This window comes from Thunnus maccoyii, chromosome 8 (assembly GCF_910596095.1).
Source record: "Thunnus maccoyii chromosome 8, fThuMac1.1, whole genome shotgun sequence".
Taxonomy (NCBI): domain Eukaryota; kingdom Metazoa; phylum Chordata; class Actinopteri; order Scombriformes; family Scombridae; genus Thunnus; species Thunnus maccoyii.
Window position 1 is genome coordinate 34,215,987 of NC_056540.1, and position 21,589 is coordinate 34,237,575.

A 21,589-nucleotide genomic window follows, 5' to 3' on the forward strand; every position below is an offset into this window, starting at 1 on the left:
TGTGAAGACGGAGCCAAGGATACCCCAGGATGAGAGGCAAACGGAGTGAGCTCAGGATGTGAAACCGGATTGTTTCATGGTGGTTGCCAGAGAGCAGCAGAAGGACAGGGAAGGTTTGATGTGTGACGTTGCCCAAGATGTGTCCATCTAGGGCTCTAGCGGGAACCGGTTGTGGCAAGGGAACCCGCCCGAGCCCCAACTGAAGGGCCAGCTCCTCGTCAATAATGCAGGCATCAGCCCCAGAGTCAATGAAGTTAGCCATGGTGTGGGGACCGTCCGGAAGGAGGAGCCGGGCCTGGAGCAGAGCTCTTTGGGGACGGGGAGACACTAGGGAAGTTGGGCTCACCAGGATCTCCCCCATTACTGATGAGCCCTGGCTTTTGCTGGACATCTTGAGATGAAGTGCCCTGCTGCTCCACAGTAAAGGCAGAGGTTGACCTTACGGCGATGCTCCTTCTCCTCTGGGGTGAGGGAGGTGCATCCCAGCTGCATAGGCTCAGGATCCCCTGTCTGCAGAGCTGAAGAGGAGGCAGAGTTGGCTGCGACGGCACCCCCATGGGAGCGGAACGGCAGAGGGCGATGGCCTCCCCCTTGACGCTTCTCTCATCGCCGGGCCTGGATGCGGAGGTCGATGCGGGTGGCCAACTCAACCACCCCATCCAACGTGGTGGGCAGGTCATGGGAAACCAGTTCATCCTTGATGTAGTCGGCCAACCCGTTGAGGAATGCGTCGCAGAGGGCCAAGTAGTTCCACTTGCTTCGGCTGGCTCTGTTGCGAAAGTCTATGGAATAGTCTGCCACTGTTCTCTCGCCCTGTTTCAGTCCAATCAGACCTCCGATTGCCTCAGGACCACAGGTATCCAAGCCAAACACCTTGCGAAGCTCTGTGGCGAACAGGTCAAAGGAAGCACAGGCTGGTGACCGTCTCTCCCACTCGGCTGTCCCCCATAACCGAGCTCTGCCCGTCAGATGGTTGATGACGAATGCAACCTTCGCTCCCTCAGTGGCGAAGGTGCGGGGCTGCAGAGCAAACAGGAGAGAGCAGTTGGTGAGGAAAGTGCCACAGGTCTCTCGGTCACCCTCGTAGCGCTCCGGGATTCCCACCTGGGGCTCAGGGGCATCCACGGGTGTCAAAGGGGCTGGAGCAAGTGCAGGAGCGGTAGCAGGCGGAGCAGGAGGAGAAGCAGCCCCGGAGGCTTGAGGGGCTTGGGTTAGCAGGGCTGTTAACTGCTGCAGCTGTCCGGCTAACATTGTTAGCGCCTGCTCATGGGCTGCTGCTGCCTGTTTGGTTTCAGTCACAGCTGCTGTCATCATGGCCTCATGCTGCTGAAGGACGCCTTCAATCCTTTCAAGGCGACTCAGCGGTGGATCCATAATTGGTCAGATTGTACTGTAACGGGTATAGAATGGACCCAATAGCAGCACAAATGACACTGGTATAAATTTTGCAGTCTTTATTTCACACAATGTCAAGGCAATAGTAGCACGGTTGGAGAAACACAGTTCTAATGAGTATGGCTCCACCGGAAATTGAACCCTGATCTTCCACTCCCACAGCGGACAAAGACCAGGGAACAGGCAGGCAGAACTCAGAGTCAGGGACAGAAGGCTGGTGGGTTTACCGGGGCAGAGATGAGGAGCGATGGTCGAAGACAAGCTGATCAGGAACCAGGAAGGCAGTCCAGTGATGAAGGCAAGATGACTTAGCATAGTAGCATAGACAATCTGACAAAGAGGGAGTGGGCCGAGGCAGCTTATATACTGGCTTGATTGCAGATGAGGAGCAGGTGGGAGCGCCAGGTGAAAGTGGTTGAACTAATGAGGGGTGTGGCAGAGCAGAGAGTGAGACTGAATGATTGGATAATTCCCACAGCAACAGGTGAGGGGGAGAGCAGACTCTGACAGATAACTTAGTGCTGATGTTTTTAAATGTTCCATCATGTGAGTTCTGAGTAGTTTGCTGTTATTTCCTTATTTGAAAACATTTTAACTCATTTACAGTTTATGAAAATTACTTTTTCTGTGAAAGTGAGCAAACGTCAATTTTATTCAGAAAGTGTCTGAACCCTCAAACAGCACGAAGAAATGAGGACAGAAGAGGAAAATGTGTGAAAGTCAGGTTGGTCCTCACTAAACTTAAAACTCATCTTTGTGCCTTAACCTTCAATTAGTTTCCTTTAATTGAGTCCTTCATGAGCTTGTACTGTGCGGCAGGTCGGTTTCTGTCTCAGTGAATTTACAAAGCGCTGTCCTGCTGATCAGATTATTGATTATTGTAACTGTCCTGATAAACATTGCATCTCTTCTGTTTGTTCCACAAACACATGAGCGTCAAAGCTGTGAGCTCCTCTCTCTTCTCTCCTCCTGTCCTCTCTTGTCTCTCAGGCGTCTCTTGCTGGACCAGAACCCATCCTGGACCTGCTCTGCTTCCCTGCTGTCACTGCCATTTCTTGAGGTTTTGGATCTGGTTCTCCATCCTGCAGGAGTTCAGCCTCACCGCGTGTCTCTCTCTCTGAATGATGTTTTTATCCTTCTTTCTCCTGTGTGAATAATGTCTTTTCTTGTCTCTTCTCTCGTGTATGTGATGGTGTGATGTGAGTCTCCTCTGTGCGCATGTGTAGTCTGTCTTCCTGCCACGTCTCCATGATGATGACGGTCGCGTGGTTCAGGTCCTATTCTGCTCTGGTGGCACCTGAAAGCTGCTCTTCATCCTCTTCATCGCATTTTTTATATATATTATAAATCCATTATAATGTTGTTTCCATGCTGTATTCTGTAATTTGTCTTTCTGGTTCTGTTCTGTACACACAACATCTACTGCACTGTTGGTACGGGTAGGAGTGCGTTTGGTTATTAATAATAATTGATAATTATCCTAGATAATTATGAATTATGAAATCAAAACATTATTAATATCAATCAATAATTCAGGCACCAACTGTTGGCGTCTTGCACTCACCCAATTCCGTGAAAAACGCACGTGTCTGATGGCGGATAACAAGGGACGAGTCCCACGTTATTTGACCATCAGATGTGGAAAAAGATGTCGGTGCGTGTATGTGTGCGTGCGGGCATGTGTATGTGTGTGTTAGTCAAAAGAGAGGGAGGAGAAAGGAGTGAAAGTGATCGTGGGGGGAGAGAAGCGGTTCCTTTGTCCACAGAGAGCGTGCGTACAGACGGCAGTCTGTGACGCACGTTTCTGATCGACAAAGCAACTTACTTTCTCACTCGCGGTAGCACAAACACAGCAGTAGTCCCGAGCAGGACAAAAACAAAACAGTCTAGCGTGGTGAACAAAACTAATCAGGCAGCAACTTTAAACACTCCTCAGTGTAAAGCAGAACAAATGGACTCGGCAATCAGTCAATGCACACAACAGAAATAGCAATACAGCTTAAAAAGCTAAAAGCTAACAAAACAACAACAGCACTGAAGCTAAAGGTAATACACAAACTAACACTGCCTCTGCCCAGACTTAAGCCTCTTACTTGGTCGCTTCAGAAAGCGAGCAGGGTGTGTGTTAAGTCTGTCTTTCGGTCCGGCTCAGTTCCTCGGCTCAGATGCTAACAGTGCCGCTTCATGGCAAGCTGGTCCTCGGCAGCGTGGCGGAGGAAAACAGCAGAGTCGACTCAGTTGAAGAAGAGCGGGGCAGAGAAGTTCGTCTTCCTGAAGAAAATCTGTTTCTTCCTTCTGCAGGATGTGAGAGCGCTGGTTGCAAGAGCGGTCTTTCTTGGATCCAGGGATGGTGTTCGGGTGAACACGGGTGAGGTCTCGTCTCGTCCAGTGAGGGGGGAGTCTTCCGATCGGTGGGGGAAACACGTGCACGGTGATACTTCCGTTAGTCAAGCTGACTCACAGAGGGACAGAAGTTCCCCCTGACTCAGTTGACATGGAAAGGCGCGTTCTTCAGAGTGAGTTCACTTTTTAAAGGGGCAGTGATGTCACGGCTGTGTCATCATGACGCTCCTCTGTACAGGAGCGTCTCTGCCGATGAGGGTTTGTTGAGACCGTTTCCTGTTAAGCACCTAGGTGTGAACTTGCAAAGCATCACTGGAAATGGAGTTTGTGAGCAGCATCTTGGTGCTGTTTCTTTGTCTCAGGACAAAGGAAAAGAGGCGGCCTCATGGTCAGGCCTCAGGGTTTACATGTAGGCCTTCTTTGTGTGACCCAATTATTGAGGCCCAACAGCACCTCTGTCCGTCCTGGGAGAGGGATCCTTCTCTGTTGCTCTTCCTGAGGTTTCTTCCTGTTTTCCTATTAAATGTTTTTAGGGAGTTTCTCCTTATTCAGGGGCCTAAGGACAGGATTGTGTTGCTGTACAGACTGTAAAGCCCCCTGAGGCTAATTTGTGATTTGTGATATTGAGCTTTACAGATAAAACTGATTTGACTCACAAAGAGACAAACAAGAGAAAAGCAGGTTATGGAAGCAAAATATATTTTAATATCATCCTTCATGTACATGAAAGTTTCCAGAACAATCAGGAGAGAAACAGCTTTATAGAATAATGTACAACATATAAATACTGAATATACACACACCATCATCAAACCAGTCTGTCCACTGTTAAATTCATACTGGGACCAGTTAGACTGTGTTATGGGAGGACTGGTGGACACACCTTCTACTTTTCCTCCACATGTCAGAGAGAAACACTCAACTGTTTCATGATTCACTACATTTTATTTCTCAGAGCTTCAACATATTGTTGAATGCAGGACTTTTACTTGTAAAGGAGTATTTGATGATAGTTTTACTACTTTTACTAAAGTAAAGGATGCATTTTATTTCTTACACCTCTGAACATATAAACTGTGTGAAACTGAAGTGTTGGAGGAACAGAAACATGAGCGTCTGCTGCCACCTGCTGTTGTGCTGTCTGTTGTGCTCACAGCATCACATCCTGTCAGAGGAGGAGCTGTTTGCTTCACTCACACTTTAAAACATGAGAACAGGGACATTTAGGCTTTAAATAGAAGAGAAGAAGAACATTAGAAATATCACATGATTTATTTTTAGACTTTGATTATGTATCTCACAATGTGTCTATACAACATGAATCCAATCTATCTTTGACTTTCATAAAACGGATGATTTTTGTTATAAAATCTGACCAATAAACACGAACTGATCATTTTTGAGTCACTCTGACAAAAACCCCAAAAAGTCAGTTGTGCCGTCACAGACTGTCTGAACTTTAAAGATCCTCCACACATGTTTTAAAATAGAAAAATACTCTGCTTGGCATAATAATGTGTGTCTGATGTTGGTTTTCCATGAAAAAGATGAGTTTATTAGTTAAAAATTCTCAAAATGACATCTCATCCTTCATTAAACATCCAGAATCTGTAAATATGCAAATATCTTTAGTTTGCAGTTGAACTGCTTCACTGTAAAGTCCATTCTCAGTGTTTGTGCTCTGGAGGTTTCAAGTTTCCACATCACACTTGTGTAAGTCGCATACTGGACCACGATTGGCTCCAAACTGGTTGTGACGTCATCAATCCTGCAGGTGTTAAACTGAGATTTAAGGTGAGCTCAGAGAAACAGAGAAGAAGAACAATATGTTTGAGTGGAGGAGACTTTAATGAACTCAAGTGTTTGATGTTTTGAATCAAATCAACATAAATCAACAGGAGTCAAAGTGCATTTTGTGTTGTGAAAAGTTCATCAAGTGCTCTGAAATTACAGGTTGAAAATAACATTTGATGAAATGTTTATCAAAATGTTATTCAAACAAAAAAATGAAACTGTGATCCTCTCAACACATTTCTCAACAGATCTTACTCTTCTTTTACAGATTTTAAACTGATTATATATTGTGACTGTCTCTCTCAGGAGTAAACACCTGTCCATGCATCCAACTGGATTCTTCTGTTGGATTGTTTCCTTGGTTACGTGTTCATTTTGCTTCATTGTTTGTTTGTAATATATTATTTTGGTGTATATGTTCAGGGCTGTAGCCAGAATTTCAGAAATACCCAGAATACAACAACATAAATAATATGCATCATTATTTAGATTTTATTCATGTAATTATCCAATTATATACTATATTTTGTACATTTTATTAAACATGAAGGACTAAATGTTTCAAAATGCCCTCCACATTGCCGGGAATTAATCATGGTGGAGAAATACACAATCCATTCAAATGTTATTTAAATAGGAATTTAAAAGAATTAAATAAAAACATAGTAGATAGTAAAAAGTATTTACAGATAGACCTCATTAACATCTTGGATCATAAAGCTGATTATGAGGATTTGTGTGTATCTATAGAAAAAATAGAGGAAATACAAAAGTGACTTGCAATTATACAAAATAATACAAAATAACAATAATTGCTATGGTGATAATAATAATACCAAAGTGGAATCAATTTATAGTGAATACTTAAATGAATATTTACACAGGAACTGAAACCAATGACATAAAACCTCCTTTCAATACAAACTATTTTCCATAAATCAGGATGAATTAACCAAAAAAATAAACAGTGACACCTGCTGGCTTTGATCACACATGACAGCTGAGTGCTGATGATGCACAACTTATTTAGAAACAGTCAATGAAGAACAGCTGTCAGACTGAATGTGAGCTAAACACAATAACTGACACTTTAAACAGTCCTGAAACTGTGTGAATTCTATTTACACGTCAGAATCTTATAATTAGCATCATTCCAATATGATATGAACACAGCATATAAGCAGCCACACTCCAGCTGCTGAGCCTCAGCCTTCACCATTAGAGGTGTTCATTTAACCAGCCAATAGGAGGCCTGTTGTTCTGACCATCATTTGTCATGTGATCTCTAAATAAGTGAAGGAATCAGGTAACATAGTTACTATGAAACTACCAGAAGAACTACAACTAAACATTGTGAAGATCCCATTCCCATTATCCCATTACAGTTCAAGCCTTTCTAATACACTAACAACAGAAAACAACAACAACTGGACTCAGTTTATCATTTGATTCATTTTACAAGCAAACTGTCAATCATGTGGAAACCATGTTTACATTTAGAAGCAGTGAGAGATCATGTTGGTACTAAATACCATCAGCTGTGTGTGATCCTGTACAGACTGAACTATCTGGTCAGCAGTGAGATCGTTTCTTTAACAGGGGGAGACTCTTCCTCCTCCAGACCACACAGAGACACTGAGGAACCAGACCAGAACCCAAACCCAGCATACAGAGGCTGAGTGAATGTGGTGTTGAAGGTGTGGAGGTGGATCAGTGTGTCAGAGGAGACTCTGTAGAAGGACAGAGTGCCAGCAGGACAGTCCACATACACTGCTACTCTGTTAGAGACAGAGGAGGAGGAGGAGGAGGAGGTGATGGAGGAGATGGATGTTACTCTCTTATTGTGACGGACAGAGTAACCATCATCATAGCAGCTCAGACACCAGGACTGATGATTTCTTCCAAACACACAGTCATCACTGTCTCCTTTCCTTCTGATTCCTCTGTAAGTCACTGATATACGAACTCTTCCTCTCCACTCGACCTCCCAATAACAGCGACCAGTCAGATCATTCCTACATAACAGCTGTCCCCAGTGATCAAATCTGTCTAGATGATCAGGATATGACTGAACCTCCTCCACATATGTCACCTTCCTGTTGTTGTCAGACAGTTTGAGTTTTCTGTTTGCTGTGTTTGGATCCAGTGTGAGTTGACAGAAATCTGATGGAGAGAACGAGACACAATACAGCTGCAGTTATTGATCTATCATCTGTTTGATGATGACATCATCTTCATCTTCAGTAGGATGTGAATGAGTGATGTCACAGTTTGAAGTTTGCTTTGTTTTCGTGAATGAAATGAAAAACACACTTACACTTCCTCAGACCTGGTGTCAACCATGGGACTCCAGCAGGCTGCAGCCTGAAAGGAGGAGGGGGGTCAGAGCAGCACGTTCTCTTTCAGCATGCAAACATGGACATGATATTACTGCTGCTCCATTATGGTAAAAACCATAATCACGATTATTTAACATCATTACTCATTAACTCTGGAAACATTGTGCATTTCTTGAACTTTAAAAAAAACTTGTCTTTTTAACAGTGGATTTCCTTGAACAATAACAGATGCAGACCAGGGTTAGATGCTAGACTTTTCTGACGGCCAACGGTTAATATTCCAGAATTCCGGCCATATAGAACAACTAGCGGACATATGTTTAAATAGCCATAGAATATCCTACATTTAAATGGTAATAAAGCACAAAAACACAAACTATGATCCAACAAATGTATTTTAGTCAGCAGAATGAATTCTTCACAAACTTGTGAACTGAGCATATTGGCTACAACTGTAAAATAAAAACAAATAGCCTTGCTGTTGGTAATTTAATGCAGCCATGTTGGCAGCCTGCAGCTGCAGCTCCACCACCTCCACTTGCCGTTGTCTCCCAGAGCCGCCTCTCACTGGGGCCATACGGGGAAAGTTAAACCTCCTACTGATCAATTACATGTTGATGGAGGAGACTGACAGGGCTGAAGGAGCAGGTCTGATGGAGGTTAGTAATCAAGAAGAAAGCCGTTGGGAGTTGTTTAAGCTTTCAGTTAAAATTTAAGACTGAATTTTATGACACAGGCCTATTACTCATACTAGGCATAAACTAGTCAAAATGATTTAATGACAGTTTTAGTTTTAGAGGTTCACACATCAAACATCAGTCTGTGTATCAATAACATATGTAGGACCTGCAACTTATCTAAGAGAGAGGAGATAACATTCCTTGACTTCAATACCTTTGTTTGATCTGTGCCTGAGTAACTATGTAACTACGGAGTAATTACACTGCATGTTGCGGGCTGTAATCTAAAGCTTCCCTTTTTCTTTTCAGACTCAGCAGTTTGTTTTCTGAACAGATGACAGGACTGTTTAAACTGATTCACGCTAATCAACCTGTTCACCTGTACCTGAGATTGTCCAGTTTCCAGTGTGGATCCTCCAGTCCAGCAGACAGCAGCTTCTCTCCTGAAGCTCCTGGACAATTGTAGCTCAGTTCCAGCTCTCTCAGATGGGAAGGGTTGGAGCTCAGAGCTGAGGCCAGAGAAGCACAGCCTTCCTCTGTGATCAGACATCCTGACAGCCTGTAGACACACAAAACAACAACACGTCATATGATCTGAGATCACACACACTGATGAGTTTTAAGTTTGTTTTAAAGAAACAAGAATTAATTGGTGGTTAACCACGTAACAGCTGGGGTTCACTGTCATATCACCATGGCGAGCAAAAAATCACTATCATCCGAGCACAGGTACTGCTCTGAAATTAAAAGAAATTGTAACTGTTAAAAATCTATTCACTGAATAACTGTCTGTATGTGTTTTACTTTAGGCCAGTTACACAGTTCTTCATTCAGTTTTGGATCTTAAAACTCCTCTCTGGTATTTCAGGTTCCAACAGCAGAGACAGAACAAAACTAATAAAAATATATAAATAGATAATTATTCACAAAGTATAAACAAACAACTGGTCTGAAAATAACTTGAATAGAGAAAAGTCCAGGTGTTTATCTACTCATATAAATCACAATTTAAATGGTTATCAGTTGAACAGACTGATGAATCCTGACCTGAGAGTTTTCAGAGTACAGTGTGGACTCTCCAGTCCAGCAGATAACAGCTTCATTCCTGAATCCCGCAAGTTGTTGTTACTCAGGTCAAGCTCTCTCAGACTACAGGACTGGGAGTCGAGAACTGAGGACAGAGCTGCACAGCTTCTCTCTGACAGGTTACAGCCACTTAGTCTGAGAAATACATTTGGAAAAAATATTTAATGAAACATTTATTTTTCTCTCCTCTTGAAAAAATCTCTTTGAATATCTTTTTAATAAATGAATCAATAAATAACTATCTGTGTACTTACAGAGCTTTCTTTGAGACTTTGACCACTTGTATCAGCCTCAGAAGTGCCTCCTCTGAAGCAGTGTATTTCTTCAGGTCAAACACGTCCAGATCTTTTTCTGATGACAGTAAGATGAAGACCAGAGCTGACCACTGAGCAGGAGACAGTTTATCTGTGGAGAGACTTCCTGAATTCAGGTACTGTTGGATCTCCTCCACTAGAGAACAATCATTCAGTTCATTCAGACAGTGGAACAGATTGATGCTTCTCTCTGTAGACTGATTCTCACTGACCTTCATCTTGATGTACTCGACTGTTTCCTGATTGGTCTGTGAGCTACTTCCTGTATGTGTGAGCAGACCTCGGAGGAGAGTCTGATTGGTCTGCAGTGAAAGACCCAGGAGGAAGCGAAGAAACAAATCCAGGTGTCCATTTGGACTTTGCAAGGCCTTGTCCACAGCTCTCTGGTAGAAATGTGTCTCTGCAAATTTGTCTTTTCTTGTTTCAGACTTTTGGGATGTTGTTTGTTTTTTTAACAGCAGATTGACTCCAGACTTGATGAATGTCAGATGGACATGAAGAGCAGCCAGAAACTCCTGAACGCTCAGATGGATGAAGCAGAACATCTTGTCCTGGTACAGCCCTCTCTCCTCTTTAAAGACCTGTGTGAACACTCCTGAGTACACTGAGGCTGCTCTGATATCAATGCCACACTCTGTCAGGTCTGATTCATAGAAGATCAGGTTGCCTTTCTGCAGCTGCTCAAAAGCCAGTTTTCCCAGAGACTCAATCATCTTCCTGCTCTCTGAACTCCAGTGTGGGTCTGTCTCAGCTCCTCCATCATACTTGACCTTCTTCAGTTTGGACTGAACCACCAGGAAGTGGATGTACATCTCAGTCAGGGTCTTGGGCAGCTTTCCTCCCTCTCTGCTTTTCAACACATCCTCCAAAACTGTAGCAGTGAGCCAGCAGAAGACTGGAATGTGGCACATGATGTGGAGGCTTCGTGATCTCTTGATGTGGGAGATGATTCTGCTGGCCCTCTCCTCATCTCTGAATCTCTTCCAGAAATACTCCTCCTTCTGTGGGTCAGTGAACCCTCTGACCTCTGTCACCATGTCAACACACTCAGGAGGGATCTGATTGGCTGCTGCAGGGCGTGTGGTTATCCACAGGCGAGCAGAGGGAAGCAGTTTCCCCCTAATGAGGTTTGTCAGCAGCACATCCACTGAGGTGGACTCTGTAACATCAGTCAGGATCTCATTGTTGTGGAAGTCCAGAGGAAGTCGACATTCGTCCAGACCGTCAAAGATGAACACAACCTGGAACTCTTCAAACCTGCAGATTCCTACTTCTTTGGTTTCAGCAAAGAAGTGATAAACAAGTTCCATCAAGCTGTACTTTTTCTCTTTCAGCACATTCAGCTCTCTGAAAGTGAATGGAAATGTGAAGTGTATGTCCTGGTTGGCTTTGTCTTCAGCCCAGTCCAGAGTGAACTTCTGTGTTAAGACTGTTTTCCCAATGCCAGCCACTCCCTTTGTCATCACTGTTCTGATTGGTTCATCTCTCCCAGGTAAGGCTTTAAAGATGTCTTCTTGTCTGATTGTTGTTTCTGGTCTGTCTGGTTTCCTGGATGCTGTTTCAATCTGTCTGACCTCATGTTCATCATTGACCTCTGCAGTCCCTCCCTCTGTGATGTAGAGCTCTGTGTAGATCTGATTCAGAGAGGTTGGGTTTCCTGCTTTAGCAATCCCCTCAAACACACACTGAAACTTCTTCTTCAGGTTAGACTTGAGTTTATGTTGAAACATGGCAGGAGATTCTGTATGAACAAACAGAAAATAGAATCAATGAATAAATTAGTATTAGTAAATATTTCAAAAGACTATAAACATATTTTCCTCCATCTCTTGAGACATCATTAATGTCTCATTTATTCAGCATGTTAAATTTTTATAGAAATCCTCTTACTGTTCTGCAGACGGTCAGCCAGCTCCTCTTGCTTCATTCTCCTCAGGAAGTGCAGTGTGATCTTCTGAAACGCCTCTCTGCTGCTCCTCTTCTGCTCTTCCTCCTCACTGTCCAACACCTTCTCATCTTCCCTCTGACTCTCTAAGCATTCTGGGTAATCTGAACTCAGAACCTTCTGAATCTTCTTCAGCTCGTTCTTCACAAAGGTGATGATGTTCTCCTCCAGCAGCTGGAACAGAATACTATATGAATGACACAATCAAACTCCAATCATGAAGCAAATATCAGACCCATGTTGGACTGACTGACAATCCACTGGTCTACAAAGTGCAGCATGGAGATGATTCTGAACAGAATGGATGTAAAAGTAGTTGTTGTACATGTACAGACCATAAATATGGAGTCCAGGTGTGTTTGATGCTGCTGGGCAGACTGACCACTGGGAACCTCTGAGCTCTCCTGGTCCACTCTGTGGAGGAATCATGAAGAACGAGCTCACATTATGTTTGTCCACACAGAGACAAACACAATCTAAAGGTCCATCAAGTGATATTTGGATGTGAACAGAGAATCAGATGACTCCCTGTAGTGGTAAAGCTTTACTAATCCTGCTGATCCCACTGAGAATCAACAGCTCAGTCTGTTTGTAGCTTTCAGCTCAGTGTTTTGCTTCATCAGTCAGTTTGGTTTAGTCCCAACAGCTCTGAAAAACCCTCCATACAGCTCTCCCTCCCTCACTGTACACTGCTGAAGTGCCCTGGAGCAAGGCAGCTACAACCTCGAGCTGCTCCAGTGGACTTGCTCACTGTCTGCTCATATCAGACTGGTTGAACTGGGCAGCTCCCAGTATGAAAATGACATTCAGGTGTGAGAAAGTGAGAAAGAGGGCAGATGTCATGTCTGAGGTTTTTGGACGTCTCATGTTTGAGCAGGTTGAGGAGTATTTAGTCAGATACAATTTGTTGTATGAGCTTCAGTCTGGCTTTACAGCAGCAGACTCTACTGGCACCTGTCTTATTCATTTGTTTGAATTAATTAGACAAAACCTTGGTGGAGGAAATTATGCTGACTTGCAGAAAGCTTTTGACACAGTGAATCATTCTTAAATATTGTCAAAGTTACAGTGCATGATGTTTGGACGTACTGCTGTAAAATGGTTTATTTCTTACATTACAGGAAGAACTCAAGTCTGTGATGTTGAAGTGGTTCTATCAGAACCTCAGGATATTACATGTGTGGTGCTGCATGGTTCTATTTTAGGGCCTCTTTTATTTCTTATGTATATAAATGATACAACAGCTGCTGTGACATGCAAGCTGCTGCTCTATGCTGATGATTCTGCATTACTGGTATCTGGGAATGATGTCAGTTAAATTCAGAACTCTTAGTAATGAATCAGAAAGTGTGAGAGAGTGGCTGATAGATAACAAGCTTTCAATACATTTGGATAAAAATTAGTTAATCCTGTTTGGAACAAAGACGTTGTCAAGAACAAATACATTGAAAATCTTTTGTAATGGAACTGAAATTTTATTATATTATGTCTAATACTTAGGAATAATATTGGACCAGTCACTGTCCTGTGATTCTGTTGTTGCTAAAATATTATCGAAGAGTGGCAGCAAACTTAAGTTCCTGTTTCACAGACTAAGGCTCTTTTTGACTTTTCTGTTAAGAAACTTGTCATGTTCTCATTGGTACAGCCTCAGTTTGATTCTGCCTGTCCTGATTGGTTCAGTGGTTTGACATTTAGGAACAAACTGCAGGAGATGAAAAATAATATTATTCAGTATTTATTAAATGTATCCTCTTTAACTCATATTGGTGATGAATTCAGAAGTGTAGGACTGCTGCCAGTACAGCTCAGAGTAGAACAACAGAAGCTGCTTCATATGTTCAACATTATCAATGGGTTTGCTCCTCAATACTTCACAGATAACAATGGAACATACTCAGCATGGCTATAACACCAGGGCCAGTGTGTGCTCATATAAAGTCCCTCCAGTGAATAATGTAGCCAGAAGTTCCTTTTTTTAAGCTGCTGCCGTGTTGTGGAAGAGCCTCCTGTTACACATCCAGCTGTTAAAAATGAGAGGAGCTTATAGAAGTCAGGTCAGCACTTATTTATGGAACATGGTCACAGGTTTATACTGAAATCTGCAATTCCATTTTTACTTCAGCCATCAAATCGTCTTTGTTGTACTTTGTGTTTTGATGTGGGCATTTATTATTTTATTCAATTTGTGGTGATTTAGTTTTATGTTGTATGTCTTGTGTTTTGTCTTTTAACATCTTGGGAGCATGTTGGAAATAAATGTTTTCACTTTAACATGTTTTTTATGTGTGTAATGTATAAATAAATCATATTGTCACGTTTCATAATTACAGCCAAGTGCAACACCATGAATGTCTTCCAGGAGAGACTGTCTGAACATGTGATCTGTTATCTCCATATTTAAATTATTATCACGTCTCCTGCCTCTCTATGGCGGCTTGTTTTTCACTGACGTGGTTGGACAACATGTTGTACAAACCAATTCTTTTCTAGCATAACCCATAACGTTTACTGTCAGTTACAGCTTACATCTGATCAGCAGATGGACGTCCTTCTTTAAAATCACGGAAAATGTCCCTCGACCAGTCGCTCTTAAAGGACAGACAGCTGGGTTCAGGTCCAGGAGAGTCTGGTCTCTGCTGCTGGATCCTGAAACAACAACAGCTCTGATAAATGTGCATGTTGGATAGAAATTAAAAGTAAGTTCAGTTTTTGCAGCTTTACATTCTTACCTTCCATCAGCAGGTTGTCCAGGTTTAAAATGTGTAGGTTCATACACGGACAAGTCACTCTTCATGGACAGACAGCTGGGTCCAGGTCCAGGTTCAGCAGAGTCTGGTCTGTGCTGCTTCTTTGTTCTTCAACACAACACACACAGAGCTCTGAGTGTGAATAATGATGGTGGAGTGATGTGAGTGGAGAACAGTGATGGACAGTTAGAGATCCTCATCTCACCTCTGAGCTTTGGTCTGGCTGTCATGTTCCCCACACAGAGAGCTTTTAGAGGGAGGGACTCCCTCCTCTCTGTCCTCACACTGATCCATAGCAGAGAAACACCTTCACACAAACACAACAACAAGCTCATTCATTACAACAAGCTGCACATAACACCAGCACTGCAGTTACAACGATGTCATTCTTGATTCAACCACCAGATGGCATCAAAGTAAGACATTATTCTTCATTTCCACTGAGGTTTGATGTTTAATGTTTTACTTTCAGAAGCTTCCAGTTCTCTGTTGGCTTTTCATTTACCACTATAGAGCACATTTAATGGAGATGAGCTGCTGGTGGAGTCAGCTGTGTGGCAGAAGAAATAAAAATGCTCACCAGGTGAATTCAGATCCACATCCAGTCACAGAGTCTTTGTAGCTTCACCTGCAGAGGAAACACAGAGAGAGAAACTGCTGCTGATTCTCCTTCATCAGTCCTTCATCATCAGTCTGAGGATTCTGGTTTTCTATGGAGTCATTTGTTCTTCTTGCTGTTTTAATTAGAGATTGTACTGAATGACACTTTATTGATTAATAACAGTTAAGCAGCATATCACACTCAGAGGCCTGACATGTATTTCATCTGATGATTTAGTGAATATACATAAAGATACTGATGCAACAATTTTCACAAATATCAGTGGAGACAAAACTTGTGAAGTTTGTCAGACACTAAACGTGTTCTCTCTCTTTTATCCCCGAGGAGATTAGAAGGAGCCACAAGATCACATGAATGTTTGTATTTCAGAGCATCAACGCATCATATTTTTATCTACATTCATCTTTATTTATGGTTCTGTTATAGTTGCTACAGCTGTGTTATATTCTATTTTATCTTGTGGGAATGTTGTCTGTCAATCAGTGATTATAAAGATTATAAAGATCAAAGTACAGACGTTTCCATGATTTGTGGTTGAATTAATGGAGTATCATCATCATCATCATCATCATCATCATCATCATCATCATCATCTACAGTAAAGATTAAAACAGGCAGAATAAGAGAGAACAATCTGTCTGACTCAACACTAAATGCAGTTCTGTACAGCAGAACAAAGATCTTCCTGTGATGAGGCATCACATTGTAGTTTAAACTCCGTCATTATTCCACAAACAGAGTTTACTGTGTTTTGATGACAGTGATTCACTTTGCAGTTTATATAATGTGACATTGATTTTATATTGATATAGTATAAAGATACTGAATGAAGGTTTGGCAGCAACGTAAACTTTAGTTTCTATTGCTGCAGCTCTTAGCTTGGTTAAAATACTGAATATCATCAATGAAAAGATGTTTTCAACAGTTTGTCTGTGATATAGTTTAGAGAGATTTCGGAATATATTATTTTATGACTTTTTATTACCTGTTAATCACTAACCATACCACCTGTGAAACAAAGTCTCCCTCACTACCAGCATGATACTGGTTATTAAAACATGCACCAGTTTAAAGGTGACTGAATGGGGCGACCCTTCATACTGACACTAAACTTCTCTGACAATGAATAAAATGTTTTACACAAACAAACTCAAGACTGTTTGAAACTGTCTGAGTTCATTTTATGTCAAACTGTCAAAACATAATCACATGACTGTGTTTAAGTGCAGTTAGTGACGTGTTGAAAGCTGATAAAATGTGTATCTGTCAGGTTGGTGAGCTGTTGTTGACTTGCTAGCTAGTGACAGTGTTCCTAATATAACTGCAGCACATTTTACTGTTTGATGAACAATAAATTCACTGCAGAACATCTATTAAAACATGGTTTACTTTTACTGGTCAACATTAAACACAACTAATCAGCATATTATTAATAATCTATTTAATTCATTTATGAAAAGCAGCAGCATCATACATTGAGCCTTTAACACTCAGTGTCAGCTGTGTATTTATTTGAGTCTAATTTATTATTGATGCACATATTACATGTTATATGCAGGTAATTTTTCAGAGTGACAACAGACAGTGAAAGGTTGACTGTTGGAATTAGTGTTAAAATAGTGCAGACGTGGAACAATGGGTAACATTCATTAAGACCTGCATTATTGTCTCTGATGCTGTGAAATACACCCAGTGATGGAGGAAACTCAACTGCAGTCAAATACAACAGTTGTTGAAACAAGTAGATTGAAGGTCATTTGTTAGGTTTGTGATGTCACTATTCTTCAGCCAGCACATGGTCTCAGTTGGGTGTTGTGTGTTAGCAGCGACCCACGCTGACACAGTTCTATAGCAGCTAGTTTAACTGAGATGCTAACATCCAGCATTTCACTCAAACTGAACAGAGCAAACACTGACAGGCATCTTTTATTCTCCCTCTAAATGTTCTTGTTGGTGCATCATCCGTAGATTCTCTTTACATCATAGATGCTTTCCAAGCTAGCAGCATACGAGCTATCTGAAGTGTGTTTACATCCTGTAAATGTTGTTAATGGAACTTTAGTAAACTACAAATTGATTAACAATCATTTACTGTCTGTATACATCATAACAGTGGGGTTATGAAAGTTGAGGGGCATTCACAGCTTTTATTTTATCTGCTTCTCTCCAAATATTTCCCAGTCTAGAGCAGAGGTTCCTGCGCAGCCTCACCTCAAGGTCTTCTCCAAGATGCAGCATGGGAACAGGATGAGGGCATTTAATGATTCTTGGTACAAAGACAATACATGGTTAGAGTATTCCATTAGTAAAGATTCTGTTTTTTCGCTGTGCTTGCTGGCATTTTTCCCTTCCAAATGCCCCATCCTCTGTATTTAGGTCAGAAACAGGCTTTTCCAATGGGAAGAAAGCTTTGTGCAAGGAAGGTGGCTTTAAAGACCACTCTAAACCAGAGCACCACAGAAATGCAGATGTACTGCTATTAACTGCCACCCAGAACATCTCCCAAACAGGTTACAGAGAGTCTGAGGACTCAAATAACAGAGGCAACTTCTTAGCCAATTTAGAGGAAATTACTAAGCATGATCCCCTGATAGAGAAGCACATGAAAGCTCAATGAAATACCAAGTACACTGGCAAAACTATCCAAAATGAAATACTGGAATGCAGAAATGGTACAAGCTGAAGGTTTTCACTAATTGCTGATGAAACCAAAGACCTTCAGAAAAAAGAGCAAGTATCACTTGTCATTTGATACTATTACAATGGGTTGATACATGAGAGCTTTCTTAACTTTCAGAGGGCTGACAGGTCAACTTGATCATAAAATGCATTGAAAGACATGGGCTAGAATATTGATTGGTCAGGGCTATGACGGTGCTGCTGTTATGAGTGACAAGCACTCAGGTGTGTGTACAAGGATCCAAGCAGTTGCAAAGTATGCATTTTATGTGCATTGTAATGCTCATTGTTTGAACCTTGTGATCGTGGATAGTGTCAAGTCAGTCTCCGAGGCTGATTGCTTTTTTTTTACAAGTTCCCTCTGTGTCCAGAATGTAAAGTCACATAGTTCATGCTGTTTAAAGCTAAATGTCAAAGGAATATGTTGCTTTAGATGTCATAGTTCTAGGAGTAATGTGTGTTTAGCATTTAATATAAGTTAGAATGAGCTGTAGTTTGTATTGTGTATTAAAGCTAGACCACAGTAATGTTACTGTTTATTATTGAGCTTAAAAAGGGCTCAGATGGTTGTAGCTGTGGCAGTTAACCTGTGAGAACCGGTTGCTCACTCTCTGCTCTCACTAGCTTTAAATGACCTGCTGATGTTATTTTCTCCTGTTAGCTTTGAGGAGGACTTGGGATGACGAGGGACCGCTTGTTCCCTGTGGCTGTTGGAGAGGAACTGATGGCTGCTGACACAAAACCTCCTGGACAACTTTAGGTATTTAATTTCCCAATTAAAGACAATTAAAGGTAATTTGGATTCCTACTAAAAGAGACACTTTTTCTTTTTTTTTTTAAATTGAAGACAGTTTAGGTTTTACTAGTCCATTGACTCAGAAATGACTCTTTATGTTTTAAGGGCAACATAATACATTTCCATGTTGAACCTGTAATTGTTAATATTATTAAGCCATTTATTTGAAGATACTGACTTGTTACCAGGGTTCAATTTGTTTTGCATCTATAACTATCCATTTTATTTTAATGGAAGTGTAAGTTTCCTTTCATTTCATGTCTATAAGGTATGTAAGGAAGTAGGATAAAGATACTCTGTGATTATCTGAAGTATAATAAGGATAGCTATGCTCCAGTCCAGCAGTTCATACAAATGACAGGATGTAAGTAGTAAACTGCTACCAGACCCTAAATAAATTCTGCTGAGCTGTTACACTCACATGGTTTCAGTAATTATTTTATGGTAAGCTGAAGCAGTGGTTACAACTACAGTAGTAGAAAAAAATTCTTTCATTTTGATTTGGCATGTTGAGACTGGAACAGGGCTCGAAGGCAGGGAGGTTGCTGTGCTCATGTCCCACCTCTAGAACCCCCACACTTTTAAAATCGCTGCTCCACCCCTGCATTAAAGTCAGAGGAAAGGAGCTACATCACACATCTATCAGCGTCACAGAGTCTGAAAGCTCCTGACAGATTTAACCCCTTCCTCCACCACTGCCACACACACTCTGTATGTTGTAGATTAAGATATTTTTACCTGTTTTTACTTCTATGTTTGAACTTTTTATGGACTGTAACTCTATTTTTACTCAGCATGTGACCCACATGTGTTCTCTGTGTTTCTTCTTCTTGTAGACAACAAATAAAGTTATTTGAACTTGAAGCTGTCACTAATACAGACAGAGCAGGTTGTTGTTTTTCTCCACAAAGAAGACAAATGTTGGAAGTTATTGATCTGTGAACACTGGCTCAGTACTGTCAGCTGTTATTGGACACTTTGAACAGTGACACTAAAATGGAGGAAAACTTCCACTGTGTTGATTTGTGTTGACTGTTAGTAGAGTTCTGAACTACAGATTTCTGCTGTTTCTACTGGAACTAAACTAACAAGATGAACAAAGAGTCATTCAAGAGTCAAACAGTGCAAACTGTCACAATACAAACACAATAAAGTCACAATAAATACCTTTAGACGGAGAAAAGAAGCTGCAACACGAGGAGAACAGAAAGAAACTAAACTTCAACAGGAAATAACCACAGAGAGAGGATGTGGCATCTTTGGTGGTACAAACACAAACTGCAGACTTCAGTTTCACTAACAGATCAAAGGCTGTTTTTAATGTTTTTAAATCATTAAAATATCATCAGTTATAGATAATTTCGTGCTGATGTTTTTAACCCTTTCATGTATAGTGGTCACTTTCTTAGATATGCATGGTATAGTTGCACATCAGCCATCACAGCGGACTCTAGTGCATCATCCCATGTTTAAAAAAATGAAGTTCAAATATTTTTTTTCATGCCTAAAGGAGAATAAAAACAGTAAAAATCCTGACTGAGGTTATCATAATTCATGCATGAAAGGGTTAAATGTTACATCATGTGAGTTCTGAGTAGTTTGCTGTTATTTCTTTAATTTAAAACATTTTAATTTGTTTACACTTTCTTAAAATTACTTTTTCTGTGAAAGTGAGCAAACTTCAGTTTTCTTCAGAAAGTGTCTGAACCTTCAAACAGCACGAAGAAGAAATGAGGACAGAAGAAGAAAATGTGTGAAAGTCAAGTTGGTCATAAAGAGACAAACAAGAGAAAAGCAGATTATGAAAGCAAAATATATTTTAATATCATCCTTCATGTACATGAAAGTTTCCAGAACAATCAGGAGAGAAACAGCTTTATAGAATCATGTACAACATATAAATACTGAATATACACACACCATCATCAAACCAGTCTGTCCACTGTTAGATTCATACTGGGACCAGTTAGACTGTGTTATGGGAGGACTGGTGGACACACCTTCTACTTTTCCTCCACATGTCAGAGAGAAACACTCAACTGTTTCATGATTCACAACATTTAATTTCTCAGAGCTTCAATGTATTGTTGAATGCAGGACTTTTACTTGTAAAGGAGTATTTGATGGTAGTTTTGCTACTTTTACTAAAGTAAAGGATGCGTTTTATTTCTTCCACCTCTGAACATATAAACTGTGTGAAACTGAAGTGTTGGAGGAACAGAAACATGAGCGTCTGCTGCCACCTGCTGTTCACTCACAGCATCACATCCTGTCAGAGGAGGAGCTGTTTACTTCACTCACACTTTAAAAACATGAAAACAGGAACATTTAGGCTTTAAAAAGAAATGAAGATGTTTGAAATAATCAGATCCAGTGGTGTCACTGAGCCTCAGCAGCTCTCTGTGGATCAATAAACTCCACCAGTGTTCAAATACAGAGACAGTGTTGCTGTGAACAGAATCACTTATTAAACATATTTATATTTACAACACAATGACAACAAAGACTTTTAATTCACCATCAGAAATCAAACTGTCTCTTTACAGTGTGTCACCATTAAAACCATTAAAACCAGTTTGTTCTTCCACTCTCACATCAGCAGTTTATCATGTGATGTACATTTATTAAATGTATATATACAGTTACAGTCAGGTGACAAATTAAAAGAAAAACCTGAATAAATAAGTGGAGAAATATAACGGATGCAGGATGATGAAGTCATGACCCGCCCTACTCTGCCTCTGATTGGCTAGTACTCGTCGCCTTCATTGGTTGGATTGGTTAGGTTTAGGGTAAGAATGTCAGGGTCAGCCAATCAGAGACAGAGTAGGGCAGTTCAGAGGTGC

At 41.2% G+C, this 21,589-nt stretch overlaps 1 protein-coding gene across 1 annotated transcript; it reads right to left on the bottom strand.

The window, feature by feature from the left end:
• Positions 1–5,567: 5,567 nt before the first annotated feature.
• Positions 5,568–19,962, bottom strand: LOC121901526 (NLR family CARD domain-containing protein 3-like). Its single transcript, XM_042418362.1, has 11 exons — positions 19,911–19,962; positions 15,227–15,274; positions 14,852–14,953; positions 14,426–14,545; positions 12,232–12,310; positions 11,842–12,070; positions 9,892–11,692; positions 9,599–9,772; positions 8,937–9,110; positions 7,850–7,896; positions 5,568–7,695 (listed from the first exon to the last, which is right to left on the bottom strand). The coding sequence occupies exons 3-11, from the start codon at positions 14,938–14,940 to the stop codon at positions 7,097–7,099; spliced, it is 3,312 nt and encodes a 1,103-aa protein (XP_042274296.1). The 5' UTR covers positions 14,941–14,953; positions 15,227–15,274; positions 19,911–19,962; the 3' UTR covers positions 5,568–7,096.
• Between the last annotated feature and the right edge of the window lie 1,627 nt (positions 19,963–21,589).

Excerpts from the sequence above, each read along its gene's own strand:
- LOC121901526 (XM_042418362.1), bottom strand. The coding sequence starts at position 14,940 with ATGGATCAGTGTGAGGACAGAGAGGAGGGAGTCCCTCCCTCTAAAAGC. Across the intron at positions 14,546-14,851 it reads AGCCAGACCAAAGCTCAGAG|GATCCAGCAGCAGAGACCAG; the intron begins GTGAGATGAGGA and ends TTGTTGTTTCAG. Across the intron at positions 7,696-7,849 it reads GACACCAGGTCTGAGGAAGT|ATTTCTGTCAACTCACACTG; the intron begins GTAAGTGTGTTT and ends TCTCTCCATCAG.